At 48.5% G+C, this 13,426-nt stretch overlaps 5 protein-coding genes across 5 annotated transcripts; 3 read left to right on the top strand and 2 right to left on the bottom strand.

Moving 5' to 3' along the window:
- Positions 1 to 137: 137 nt before the first annotated feature.
- On the top strand, positions 138 to 1,764 carry F4817DRAFT_321307 (Nop domain-containing protein; the record flags this gene model as incomplete). Its single annotated transcript, XM_049301276.1, has 3 exons — positions 138 to 307; positions 371 to 1,487; positions 1,540 to 1,764. The coding sequence occupies 3 exons, from the start codon at positions 138 to 140 to the stop codon at positions 1,762 to 1,764; spliced, it is 1,512 nt and encodes a 503-aa protein (XP_049153670.1).
- A 434-nt stretch (positions 1,765 to 2,198) lies between these two features.
- Positions 2,199 to 4,249, bottom strand: F4817DRAFT_21960 (vacuolar protein sorting-associated protein VPS4). Its single transcript, XM_049298793.1, has 3 exons — positions 3,309 to 4,249; positions 2,794 to 3,244; positions 2,199 to 2,735 (listed from the first exon to the last, which is right to left on the bottom strand). Exons 1-3 carry the CDS (start codon positions 3,941 to 3,943, stop codon positions 2,514 to 2,516), a joined length of 1,308 nt encoding a protein of 435 aa, XP_049153669.1. The 5' UTR covers positions 3,944 to 4,249; the 3' UTR covers positions 2,199 to 2,513.
- Positions 4,250 to 4,351: 102 nt separating this feature from the next.
- On the top strand, positions 4,352 to 5,200 carry F4817DRAFT_21773 (Prefoldin beta-like protein). The gene is made up of 3 exons (XM_049298774.1): positions 4,352 to 4,730; positions 4,792 to 4,916; positions 4,982 to 5,200. Exons 1-3 carry the CDS (start codon positions 4,599 to 4,601, stop codon positions 5,109 to 5,111), a joined length of 387 nt encoding a protein of 128 aa, XP_049153668.1. The 5' UTR covers positions 4,352 to 4,598; the 3' UTR covers positions 5,112 to 5,200.
- Positions 5,201 to 5,508: 308 nt separating this feature from the next.
- On the top strand, positions 5,509 to 8,192 carry F4817DRAFT_21812 (uncharacterized protein). Its single transcript, XM_049298779.1, has 3 exons — positions 5,509 to 5,943; positions 6,006 to 7,330; positions 7,408 to 8,192. Exons 1-3 carry the CDS (start codon positions 5,800 to 5,802, stop codon positions 7,619 to 7,621), a joined length of 1,683 nt encoding a protein of 560 aa, XP_049153667.1. The 5' UTR covers positions 5,509 to 5,799; the 3' UTR covers positions 7,622 to 8,192.
- A 579-nt stretch (positions 8,193 to 8,771) lies between these two features.
- On the bottom strand, positions 8,772 to 10,805 carry F4817DRAFT_362652 (CNVH-domain-containing protein; the record flags this gene model as incomplete). Its single annotated transcript, XM_049306550.1, has 5 exons — positions 8,772 to 9,324; positions 9,387 to 9,790; positions 9,854 to 9,965; positions 10,089 to 10,406; positions 10,492 to 10,805. The coding sequence occupies 5 exons, from the start codon at positions 10,803 to 10,805 to the stop codon at positions 8,772 to 8,774; spliced, it is 1,701 nt and encodes a 566-aa protein (XP_049153666.1).
- Positions 10,806 to 13,426: the final 2,621 nt, after the last annotated feature.

Genomic DNA, 13,426 nt, shown 5'->3' with positions numbered 1-13,426 from the left:
GTGGGGACCTGAGCTCGACAAAATTTTTGTACCTTTTTCTTTGCAAAGCTTCAATTTTTCATCCCATCACACACGCTACGCCTAACACGACAATCTTGTATGCGCAAATCTACGCAAGGATTTATTCAACGGGCAAGATGACGCGAGTAGACTTTCTGCTGCATGAGTCCGCTGTCGGATATGCTATCTTCAAGGTTGTCCACCAGCAGGACGCTGTTGGTCTGCACCTGAAAGAGGTCCAGAAGGCTGGTCAGGACCTCTCCAAATTTGGCAAGATGGTGCAATTGGTTAACTTTGCGCCTTGGAGGTATGACCGACTGTGATTACTGAATGTGCTCTATGATAAAGTAGCTGACGCCATGATCCCTAGAAATGCCGCCGACGCGCTCGAGAATATTAATCTTATTTCGGAGGGTATACTCCCCGACTATCTTCAGTCCAATCTCGAATTGAACCTGCCCCAATCGAAGAAGAGCAAGATCATCCTTGGTGTTGCCGATAAAAACTTGGCTGGTTCCATTAAGGCTGCTTTCCCCGGCGTTGAGTGCGAGACCGGCGATACGTCTGAGGTCGTCGCTGACCTCTTAAGAGGTATCCGCCTTCACGCAGCTAAGTTGCTAAAGGGTCTCCAAGAGGGGGACGTAGAGAGAGCCCAGCTGGGTCTTGGCCACGCCTACTCGCGTGGAAAGGTTAAGTTCAACGTCCACAAGAATGACAACCACATCATCAGAGCCATTGCCACTCTAGACAACCTCGACAAGGGTATCAATCTATTCTCTCAAAAAGTACGAGAGTGGTACGGCTGGCATTTCCCTGAGCTCTTTAGCATTGTCTCTGATAATTTGACCTATTCACGCTTGGCTCTCTTCATTGGCGACAAATCTACCCTGTCAGAGGACAAGCTTCACGAGATTGCCGCTCTGGTCAACGATGACGAAGAGAAGGCGCAGGAGATCCTTACCAGGGCTAAGATATCCATGGGGCGAGAGCTGTCAGAAGTTGATATGAATAACATCTCTACCTTCGCTGGCAAGGTAGTTAAACTCGCTGAGTACCGAAGAACGCTCTATAGCTATTTGGTCGATAAGATGAGCACGGTTGCGCCTAATCTGGCTGCGCTCATCGGCGAAGTTGTTGCTGCTCGTCTTATTCAAAAGGCTGGTTCTCTGACAAACTTGTCCAAGTATCCGGCCTCTACGCTCCAGATTCTTGGTGCCGAGAAGGCTCTGTTCCGTGCCTTGAAGACGAAGGGCAACACTCCCAAGTTTGGTCTCATCTACCACAGCACGTATATTGGCCGAGCAAGTCAAAAGGACAAGGGCCGTATTTCGCGATATCTTGCAAACAAGTGCAGTATCGCCAGCCGAATTGACAACTTTGCCGAGCAGCCGTCAAAGAAGTTTGGAGATGCGTTAAGAAGACAAGTTGAAGACCGCTTGGAATTCTATGCCACTGGCAAAAAGCCAACTAAGAACGCAGATGCGATGGTATGTCTGCCCTTTAGATTTCCCGCTTCTCAAGTTACTAACGCACGAACAGAACCAAGCAATGGCCGATATCCTCGCCGATGGTCAGAGTCTGGCTATTGACACAGAGATGATCGATGCTCATCCCCAAGCCAACGCCGCTACGCCTAAGAAAGAAAAGAAATCCAAGGACAAGAAGGAAAAGAAGCGCAAGCATAGCGACGTGAACGGCCTGGTGGAAGTGGAGGCGGACGGAGACAAGAAGAAGAAAAAGAAGAAGAAGCACGCGGATGAGTAAGAAGGTGCCGTCCCGCAGACGTTGAAAAGATACACGGTTGAACCAGGCATCGGTTGGGCGTTCCGGATTTGCAGGTGTTTCTCCAGGCGTGGTTGTGTATAGGGTAGGTTCATACCCATCGTTATTCTGCTGGTTTTAGTGGAACTTAGTGTCTATGAATCAACGAGTCGAGGGGGATATTGTTTTATTTCAACTGTTCATGTTTATGCTGCTGGCTGCTATGATTTGTTGCTCCTAACTTGAGGTACCTTAGGTACTTATGCATATGATTTATCAATATAAGTCAGTGCTTTGGCAATAAGGTACTTTGATATGGAATAGTTTTATGAGGCTGTACTTTTCAGTCTATCTGATCCAGCAATATTCGTAAGTATATTGGGCTGATTTCGATCCGTAGGACGTTGATGCCTATTAGCGAGCCGAATAAATGGGTATACTACTAGTATTTCCCCTTCTCGCTGCCCTTCCTGGCCCATTTCCTCCCGCCAGAATTAGATAGGTTCCATAGTCTCACATCGGCCCAGAATTTGATCATCACATCGCAGAAGAGGACATGGATGAGCCCGACTGCACGATGTCTCCATCAGCACGTAGAGGTATGGGTAATTATCGGTCGCCATGATATCTAGCACAAGCAATCATATGTATTTCAACGGCCAACGAACTCGAACAGGTAGTCGCAAAGTGCCCAAACAATCATGAAGTTCGCCCAAAACGCCTGGTAATGCCGGTGCGCTCCGTAGCCTCCCCTAGTTCCCTTCGCTTCCAAACTCCTTGGTCCATTCCGAATTACGATTGAGATCCTCTTCAGACACCGTCGGCCTTGACGACTTGATAGCTTTTACGAAGTCCTTGAAGTCGACTAGTGGTTCGAGTAGCTTCTCTGGATCAATATCGTCCCACGTCATCTCCTTCGCTTGAGGGTCTCCTGGCGAGCATGGTGTTACAAGTGTATTTCCATCTTTTTGCACCTACGGATTAGATGTTAGTAACGGAGACTATTTGTGAAGGGATTTGTTTGATGGCTACCTCTTTGAAATGTGTGGCTTGTTGAATCTTGCGTATTGGCTGCATGAGGGCGTCTTGTACAGCAATGGTGATATCACTTCCCGAATAACCCTCAGTAAGCTTTGCTAATTCTCGATAGTCCTCGTTCTTTAGTGTGGTGGGTGTTTCTCCAATGGCTAGTTTGAACATGGTAGTCCTTGCAGCAATGTCCGGCAGGCTGATGTGTACTCTTCGTTGGAAACGTCTTCGAATGGCAGCGTCTAATTGCCAGGGGATGTTGGTTGCGCCTAATACTAGCACGCCTGTCGAATCTTTACCAACACCGTCCATCTGTACTAACATCTCGGTCTTAATTCTTCGGGAGGCTTCCGACTCGCCTTCGCCTCGGGGACCACAAAGAGCGTCTACTTCGTCGATAAAAATAATAGAAGGCCTGTTTTCTCGTGCCATAGCAAAGAGCTGCTTGACTAACCTATATGCCAAGAAAATGTCAGTTCATGGTCCCTCGGGTCGGAATATGGTCTTAGCAAGCGTACCTTTCACTCTCACCCATCCATTTGCTCACCAAGTCACTACTGCTCACGCTGAAGAATGTGCTATTTGCTTCTGTAGCGACCGCCTTTGCCAAATAACTCTTACCCGTACCGGGGGGGCCGTAGAGCAGAATACCCTTCCACGGCTTGCGTTTCCCTTGGAATAGATTAGGAAACTTAATGGGAAGTAATACAGCCTCTTTAAGTGCTTCCTTTGCGCCGTCCAGTCCAGCAACATCGTCCCATTTGACATTCGGTCGGTCTTGTAGAATAGCACCAGCGAGTGCATTCCGTAGCTTCTTATTATCCTCGTCGACGCCCTCTTCGCCGTTCTGCTTCCCCTTGCCCGTACCGCCTGTCGACGAGCCGTTGGCACCGACCAGACCAGGCTTCTTACGCTTCGCATCGGCATCGGCGAGGTGAGCTTTCAACTTCTCGGCGCGGTCCATGTATTCGCCCGTCTTCTGGCGGATCATCTCCTTGGACTTGGGGTTCTTCTCCCATTTTAAGGCCAGCATAAATAACTCGAGGGACTGGTAGTAGAGTTGGTAGGCCTTTTCGTATTCGGCTTCCTTGTCGGCGGTCACAGCGCGATGCACCGTGTCGATCGCTCGACTGAGAAAATCGGTGTTGGACATTCTCGAGCCCGTGGTGTTTATAACCGATGCGAATTGAGGTATATGGCAGGTGGAGAGGAAGAGGAAGCAAATGTGTCGAGCTGATGGAGATGTTGTAGTGCAAGTTATTTCGTTGTCGAGTCTTAAACTTCGGCGCTGGACTGAACTGGGCTGGAATTGTAACTACGAACTTACGAATTACGATACAATCAAGAAGGTCCGCTTGCTCTCGTCTAACAAAAGACCGGCGGTAGGAGGTACTTTTGGGCAGCAAGTAAGATGTGTGGAGTAAGAGGTACTCAATACAAGTCGCCCCTTCAATGATAGCAATAGGCAAGGTTTAGATAATATCTTATCTTAGAGGGGTTATATTAGTACATGTACCTATCGATTGGTTGGCATGACTACCACTTAAGCCACAACCCTACACAGCCACAGGTAGCATCAAACTCCATAGGTTGAGTCCGCCAGTGTCGGTCTTTACAAGAGCTAAGAGGTCCAAGTCACGCTCGATTCACCAAATTTATAAATCTATAGTTTTGAATCCGTGCATATCGCTGAAGCAAAAGGTATCTTTACCAATTGAAGCTTGACATCAGCATACAACATTTTAATACCGACACTCAGGATTGCGGCAGCACAGTAAAACCTCTGGCAGCAGGCGCTAAGATAGACCATGGCGGAAGTTCAAGCACGTCTTCAGAGTCTCTCCGAAGAATTCACCAAGCTACAGCAGGAGTTACAAACCGCCGTACAGTCGCAACAAAAGCTCGAGGCTCAGAAGCAAGAGAACACAAACGTGCAAAAAGTCAGTTTAGGGCCATATTATATCACGCATGGCTCGTGACCAAAGGACTTATAGGAGATAGGAATTTGAACGTCTTAAGAATGGCGAGAACATCTACAAACTAGTTGGCCCAGTATTATTGAAGCAAGATAAAATCGAGGCCGAGAGCACAGTCAACGGACGCTTGGAATTTATTAGCAAGGAGCTGTAAGTTTTTTTTTTTTTCAATTGTCTTATCCATAGCTTTTCATGAGCTAAGATTACCTCTATAGTGAGAGGACAGAAGACCAGATCAGGGAGTTACAAGAGAAAATCGAGAAGAAAAAAGGGGAGATCATCCAAGCCCAAGCAGGATTACAAGCGGGAGGTGGCGCACCAGGGAAAGTAGCAGCAAAGGGCTAAGAAATCATGAAAGAATTCTAGTTCGCAAGAGAGTCAAAGAGGTAAGATTCTCATAAGGAGTGAAATGAATGAAAATTAAATAAGAGGGTTAAGAGGCCATTACGTTCAACTCTGGACGTGTTCGGATATATTATCGATTGAAAATTCCTCTGAGCAACATACAAGGTTGACCTTTAAATGTACCACATGAATTATCGAGCCACAGGGAAAAGCTATGAATTCAAAGTAGCTGCCTATGTACTTTACAATAGGTTAACACACAGCTGGTTAACACATGACGTAACAGGCGTGCCTTTTGTGCACTGCGTAATACCTAGGTACGTAAAAGAGGAAATATAATTGCGACTTATCTCCAGATTGCCCCGCCATTCCGATACGACCCCGCCCTACACACTCTTTTGCCGTGCCTGCCGTACAACCTTGATACCTAAAACTAATTCTAGCGCTTAGTAGCGGGAAGGGTCACAAGGGTTTACAAGCCGCGTCTCCCTTCAACATCAACATCCTTTTCCCCTGTCGCAAATCAACACGCAAGCTTGATACTAAGCAGCCGGAAAGAAGAGCTCCTCTCATATACTACGTCGAGACATAATAAATACTTACCCACTAAATCGAATGAAGCTCTATTCGCCATATTACTTACTCCCTGGAGTATAGCCTGCTGCGCAGCAGTGTAGATGATGCGAAGATGGCCCCAACTAATCCCACGTTCCCATCTGCCAACCGCCCGCTAGCTATTAAGGAGATAGTTGGAGAGGCAGAGGGCTTCAAATGGGATCCTGCTATACCGTTGAAGTTTTGGTTGCGCACTGCCAACACACTATTCCTAGAGGTAAATAGCATCATGTATGGCCTATCTCGTTCGATACAGTACTAACTTTTGATCTTTCTTAGGGTAGAAGCTATCTGAGTGATGGCAATTTCGCTCAAGCCTACCTCATCTATATGCGATATTTAGATCTCGTTACGAAGAGACTGCCTAAACATCCCGGCGCTAGAGCTCCCGAGGAGAAAAGGGCTCTTAACGAATTATACAAGTCCCTTGGGGATGTCATGTCCAATCTCGAGAGGATTAAACCAATTATCGAACAGGATTATAATGCGTGGCAGACCCAGTCAAAGAAACAGGGCCGCCAAAAACAGGAGGCTAGTCATCTCAAGTCTAAGTCGCCATTGACCTACGAAGAGCGCGCATCCCGAGACCCTGCCTTATCTTCCACACATCGATTGCTCAATGCCGGTGACTATCAGGATCTCGCAGTTGAGCTGGCCGAGAGGGAGTTTCGCCGTAGGGATACAAATAGGGGCGCGACCAGAAAGGCCGGCGTATCGCATGAGGAAGATACACGCGGTGCGGGCTTCTGGAACAACTGGACGACCGAGCTAGCTGATAAACAAGCTGAAGATGAAGAGCTTTTCCGAAGGCAGATGGAGTCAATGAGAAAGACATTAGATGGGGATGAGAGTGGCTACACGAACAACATTCCACGAAAACATTCGCGCCCTTCATCAATAGCGAGTCCTTCAACAAGCTATCGATACCCATCTATCTCCCCATCTCAGCCTATTCAATACGAGGCCGAGCACGCCCATGCCAGAAAACCGTCAACTCCTCAACCTCTCCGACCACCCAAAGAAGAGATCTTTCGCCGGCCTGAAACTAGTCCGAGCCATACTCCTGCACCAGAGCCCCCTGTTAAGGTACATGCATCCCCCGAAAGGACGCTCCCAACTCCCGAGACATCTCAAGAGCTCCCTACCCTCCCACCTAAGATACGCGAAGAGTCTCCTGTGCCCCAGAAGGAACAGCAACGCCTTACATTTAAACCGGCGGCTTACCTCGAGAGCGGTGAACCACTCCGTTCCGTCTTCTTACCTAGTCAATTACGCAACCGGTTCCTATCCATCGCTGCGGAAAACACTCGGCGTGGCCTTGAGATGTGCGGTATCCTCTGCGGAACTGCCGTTAAGAACGCCTTGTTCGTGCGTTGTCTATTGATCCCTGAGCAAACCAGCACCTCGGACACGTGCGAGACGGAAAATGAGAACACCATGCTAGAGTACTGTATGGATAATGACCTAATAATATTAGGTTGGATTCACACGCACCCAACCCAAACCTGCTTTATGAGTTCTAGGGACCTGCATACCCAGTCTGGCTATCAGATCATGATGCCGGAGAGCATAGCTATCGTCTGTGCTCCGAGATTTGAGCCTTCGTAAGTTCTCCTCTTTCACTATTCATATCTCTTTAATTTATCCGTGGCATATGTGATTGCTAACATGTTATTTATAGTTATGGCATATTCCGCCTCACCAAGCCTCCTGGTTTAGACTACATCCTTGGTTGCACACAGACCAGCACTTTCCACCCACATGCTATGGATAACCTCTATACGAAGGCGCAGTCCCCACCGGGTCACGTTTACGAGACTGATAAGCTGGAGTTCGACGTGCATGATCTCCGACCGGGCGCCCGCAACAGCACCGTGCAGCACAAGAACTTTTAGGACATGATGTCTAATGGGATGGGTTGCGGCGTGCACGCATGCGCTCTGCTCGTATGTGCCCTCTGCCCGTGGGGAGCGAACCGGTGCCCGGATCGGCTGGAATCCAATCACACCCGCAGTAGGGTTAAAGAGGATTGATTGGCGTGGTCTTTTTTTCTGTTTGATAATATCTGGATTGTTGCCACCTGATTAGCGCAGCATGGGACGGGTTCAGTACTGCATAGCATAGGCGTTGCGGAGACTTTTTAGTTTTAGTTTTTATTCTATTGTCTCTTTTCTCGCGGTACCTCTAGGTTAGACCCATCGAACCAGGACTCGAGCTTCACGGGTTCATTTCAAGCATGTACTGTATAAAGGTTAGATAGAAAGACGAGACGAGACGAAACGGGACAGGAGAAGTAAAGTAATGAGACTGCGGTTTGTTCGAGCACGATTGATTTGTGTGTATAAAATAAAAACTAAACTACTGTTTCCCCCTTTCTCCCGGACACCTCCCTCCCTCGCATAATCCAGCTAAACTCGGAAATGACTATTCTTTGCAGAATTTGGAGTTTTTGTTTCGGCCGTGTTGGTTCGGCGGACGCGTGCAACTCCTCTAGATAGATAGATACCTGATTTGGGTAAGTGGTATGAAATCAAAACAAGACCGTTGTAACTCTCACTCTCTCACTCTCCCACTCTCTGGATGATGATGACGTTGTGGTGATTGTGGTTTGTGCCGTATTTCCCTGTGCCCTAGTATTCTTACAGATGAATGGTAGATATGGATGAATGGGATGAAACGACAGTAAATGGTAATAACGCCAGCCCAGCCAAAAAATGTTTGATGGTTTATTTGTTTGTTTGTAAGTCCCCGCGCTGTGCCTCAATCTTGGAGGACGTGGTATTTGATGTGTTTGTGTTTGTGTTTGTGTTTGTGTCCGTGATATATATAATTTCCATATATGCATGCATAACTATCCGAAAGTTGCCCGTGTCGTTTCGTTGTTTCGTTTCGTTTCTTCCCTGCCTGCGGGCCTTTGCGTGCCTTCGTATCCGTGTCGTGTGTGTGTGTGGTCTCGTATCATCAAATCAAGTTCCCGTTAGTAGTTAACTAACATGCGTCGTAGGTATAGTGCCGATACCCCTCGTTCGAGAAGGGATCATCTAGTCATACGACGCGCTGCTGTCGCGGCCGAGACCAGCTCTTGCGCCAGACTGGGATGCCGATGACGCTGTGCCAGCGCTTGGTCGACACGTTGGGGTTGGTAGAGCTGGGGATGTTGGTCTTGGACGCGTTCTTGGAACCGTCCTTGAGAACTGATTTGTCGAAGCTGGCGCGCGTGGAGCTACTTGCTTTGTTTGACGTCTCGGGTGCGGGAGCGGCCTTCGCGGGTTCGGTTGTCGTGGCCTCAGTTGTTGCGGGCTCAGCGGCTTCGGCTGGTGCTTCGGCACCGTTGGTTTCTGGGGCCTTATCGGTTGCATCGAGCTCGCTAGCTCCGTCGGTCTTGTTCGCTTCGGCTTCATTTGATGCTTCGGCCTCGGTTGCTGTCTCGGGAGCCTCGATGGCCTCGGGTTCAACTAACTCGGGTTCTTCCACTATGACCACAGGAGGGTCTTCTGGCTTAAGTTCCAGAGTCTGGGTGCGCTGCTTCAGGCTCTCCACCTCTAGGAGTGTGTTTTGCCATTCCTCGATAGTTTCGCCTTCTAATTGCTTGAAGACCCTGTACGTTAATGTGTTAGTTAAGTGTAGCGAAACTGAATCATTTATGAATGAAATGCTTACTTCTTCATGGTGGCGTATAAGGAAAGGTCAGCAAGAAGGGCCAAGTTTTGCTTCTCGAGCCAAGCTGTGAGTCCCTTCTTCCACACATCGATCTCGGGGTTGAAAGAAGCGCTGAGGAATTCAGCAGCGGCAGTAGTCTGCTCCGTAGCAATTAAGTTACGGAGAGCCTCGGAGACAAAGCTTCCTAGCTTGGCCTCTTGGATCTGGCTTCGAGCGTGGGGATCTTCGATCGCATTGGCGATCTGATCCTCGACGAAAACATCGGTAGAGTTGCTGAGTGCAGCCCCGAGGACTGTTCCGATAATTGGGCTTTCACAGGCGCGTCCGATGAAGGCGCCGATGGCAACACCAATTGTGAAGGCTGCTGAATTTGTGCTGGTTGCGATTTCGTAATAGCACTGGTTCTGAATATTCAACACGGGTTAACAACTTATCTAAATGAATAGGGATTATGTGAATCGACTAACCTCAGTTCGGCTCTCATCGTGAGAACGATGTAAAGCGGCGACGGCGGGTCCGAAGACTGGGACTTGTTCAGCGACAGCGCTCGTCCAGTGTTCCCTCTCGATAGAGTCGGCACTGGAAAGAAATGGTAAGCTACCTATACTAGATTTGAACTCACAACACAGGCTTAAATACGTGGAGGGAAGCGGAGCCAGGACGAGACGTGCAAAGGCCTGTAAGACATAGTGACAAACATACTGCTTGGAAAAGCTTAGGCGTCCCTTCCGGTTCACGACGCAGGCGCTGAGGTCTACCTCGGCCGGGTGATGGACACCTTCGTAGTCCTGGAGTTCGCCAGTGAGCCTGAGGCTGTTCGAGTCCCGCACGAGGCCAAAGTTACGACCAGATCGTGAGTAATGCCTCTCGTCGACCTCGAACTTGCCGCCAATGTTGCCGTAGTACTCGTCGAGATCGATCTCCGACGTGTGGAACTTGCCATCCCTGCCGACGACCAGGCCCCGCAGAATGGCGTTATCGAGCGTCAAGCCCGCGGTGTAGAGTAGAAGGGAATCGCCGCTACGGAGGAATTAGTTACTGATATGATATTCGTCATAATAACTCCGAGTGTTAGTCAGTGAATTAAACTAAATTAAAAACATACAGCTTCTGGAACTCGAGGATGCCGTCCCGATTCCTGACGAACAGATCTAGATTGATGCACGACTCCTCGGCATATGCGCCAGATATAGTTCGCAGTCGAGCATACAGGTATGGGCCGCGAAGGTGGACCGACCATTCCTGAGCGGAATTGAACCAACGGTCCCCGATAATATCGAAGGTGCCATTAGTGTTGCCGATATGTTCGTTGAGGTTGAGTCTGGAGAAGGTCCAAGAGCCATCTTCAGGTTTTCGCACCGAGGCCACGAGCCACGAGCCGCGAAGCTCGATTTGCTTCGAAGTCAGCGAGAAAGCCATTGTGAGCTCTCTATTCTTCTTTTTCTATTCGGTGTGTTAGTCTGTATATCTGAATATAGACCGTTTTAGATATAAGTAGCAGAAGAAACAACCAGTCAGAAAGGATGAACTGGGTCTTATTCTTGAATAGTTAACTAGTTAATAAAAACTTTACCTTTTGATCTTTGACGTACTTTTGAGTCTACTAAATCCTAATTCCTCTAATATCGCCATGACAGGACCAGACATATTATTATACCTTGATCTGGCTCCATATAATTTCCCCAGGGCCCATACAAGATGCATTTTTCCTTTTCTTTTTTTCCTTTCATAATTTTCCTTCTGCTATGCCAGCCATGTGTCTACTCTTCCCGCCACCTCACAGCGATGAGCTGTAACACCTGCATGGAGCATATCCCTCCTCGTCTTCTTATTGGCTGCTTCATTTGCATTGACATGCTCTTGTCTAACGTCTAACGGGACTTTCCCGCCGACACATGGACGCACGGTGTTTCGAGCCCGAAACGCAAAGGCATCGTTGTCGAGTTGGCAGCCGTCAAAACCAATGGGCGGGTCTTGGACCAAATGGCCACGAATGCTTCGAGTTAGGTTCGCGATGTGGCACGCGCAGAGGCGAAGCCGCGACTGGGAAAAGACGGAGGAGTGGATAAGAATAACTAGGGATCATTAGGGGATCACATGGGTTGGATGCATATGGAACGCATACGATTGGGGGAAAAGGATCGTATCATTATTCTTTTCCTGTTATCGTTACTACATATGTTAACTAGTTGACGTTAGTGTATACTTACTACTTACATACTACTATCGACTTACCGCCTCAACCCAACCTCTCCCCTCTCCCCTCTCTCCCTCTCTACTCTTTGTGAATATCATGCATATCTTATCCAATCCACTCCCCACCATCGTACAATTGATCAAGTAAAAATCAAGTCTATCCAAGACAAATCTTAAAAACAGCTGGTTCGATTTGCGTAATCTGATCATCTCTTCCTTTACATACCTGTTAATATTTCAAATCCGGCAACCTATGCTGCGATTCGGAGTGATCTACCTTCTCTCCGACCCGCTCAGTTGATACAGAGCGCATCAATTGGATTCCTGATAACTTCTTCCAATCCAAGCAGGAGGGATACCATGATCTGCTCACCGTATGATAGTCCTTACAGGCCCCCCCGGTATGCCCAAACCGTGCATACCGCGTCTCGCCCACTGTCGAGAGGTTGGCCTGACTGGCTTCGTCGCCAGCTCAGCAAGGCGATTGGGTTTCTACCACCTTAGCTGTGGTCCCTGCATCGAGAATCCACCTCTCCGCAGGCCCCATCGTTCAAACGTAACAAATCTCCACCAGCACTAGGCATCCATTCTTCCTTCGAGATCCGACTGAACCCATTCTCTCTCGTTTATTTTCCCCATAACCTTGACGTCCTTTATCCCACTATCGATTCCATCGTGACGATGATTGACCAACACCAGCTCATCAACTTAGTATTGTGTCCCACCAAGGCCCTCTTCACATGCTTTCATTCGCACTGCGCCCCAGAAAGCACATCATGACCAGCCCTGATAAGAGCCGGAGTTGGGACTCGGATCTGGTCGCCACCCTTGAGAGCCTTGGTGATGCGCTTCTTGGTCCGCGAGCCCGCCGCCGATCTCGGTGAGGATTGGGCGAGCGGTTACTACTCCTCCGTTATATACGAATCACAGCTTCGCTAGCGATGGTAGTCGCCAGACGTGGGGCGCAGTATGCGTCATGTACACAAAGGAAGAGCTGCTTCTACTTCATGTATAAGCAGGCTTAGTGCCGCTCGAACCGCGGTTCCTTACGGCCTAGCCTCTGTCATCTTGCGCACCGACTCGGGCACCGCAGTCATACCCGCGGTGACATGAATAGAGGTCAAGTGAGCGGACTTCCGGGTGAGTCATCGGGTAGAACCCGACTCTCGGAGGTCATATCGGTATAAATACCGTGAGTAGTACCGTGAGTAATACCGCACCGGGTCATGAGCCGGCCGTTCCCGTAACTTGCACATATCTTACGAGGCCATGCTATCACGAAAGTCGGTTTACAAGCCGTATACAGGCCGAAACGGTTCTGGCTATTGGTGACAAGAGAGTATCTATCAAGAGGTCACATTGAACGATCTAAGAAAGGTATGCTAGGAAGGTGTGCTAAGAAGCAGCTAGAAAAGTATAAGGAGACGAAAAGGGAACTATATCTGCCCATCACTTTGAATGCCTTCTTCTTTCATCGACAAGAATGAGGCGAATGTTTTTTTTTTCTTTTACTTTGGTTGAGACTACGATGGTTCTGCATTTGGTGCGGTGTCTGGAATGTCCAATGTTGAGCATGTGAGACCGGCAGACTTCAGAGTTGGGCAGCATTGCCTTAGTGGTTGTTTAGTTATCTTTAGTGGTTCGCCTCATTCTACATATGTATGTAGCAAACTCGGTGATTAACTTAACCTTAAAAAGGTAAAGGTAGGAAAAGGTGTACGTATCCGTGTATACTCAGTGCGTATAAACAGTGCCCGAGTTTACGAGGGATATTGTCAGACGATCTTTTTGCCTGGCCATTTTTCGAAATAGGAAGTTCGTCCGTGCGCAGCTCTGGAGCGTTT

This window comes from Daldinia loculata (genome assembly GCF_022478755.1).
Source record: "Daldinia loculata strain CBS 113971 unplaced genomic scaffold F4817scaffold_108, whole genome shotgun sequence".
Lineage (NCBI taxonomy): Eukaryota > Fungi > Ascomycota > Sordariomycetes > Xylariales > Hypoxylaceae > Daldinia > Daldinia loculata.
This window is presented reverse-complemented; position numbering and strand designations above follow the sequence as displayed.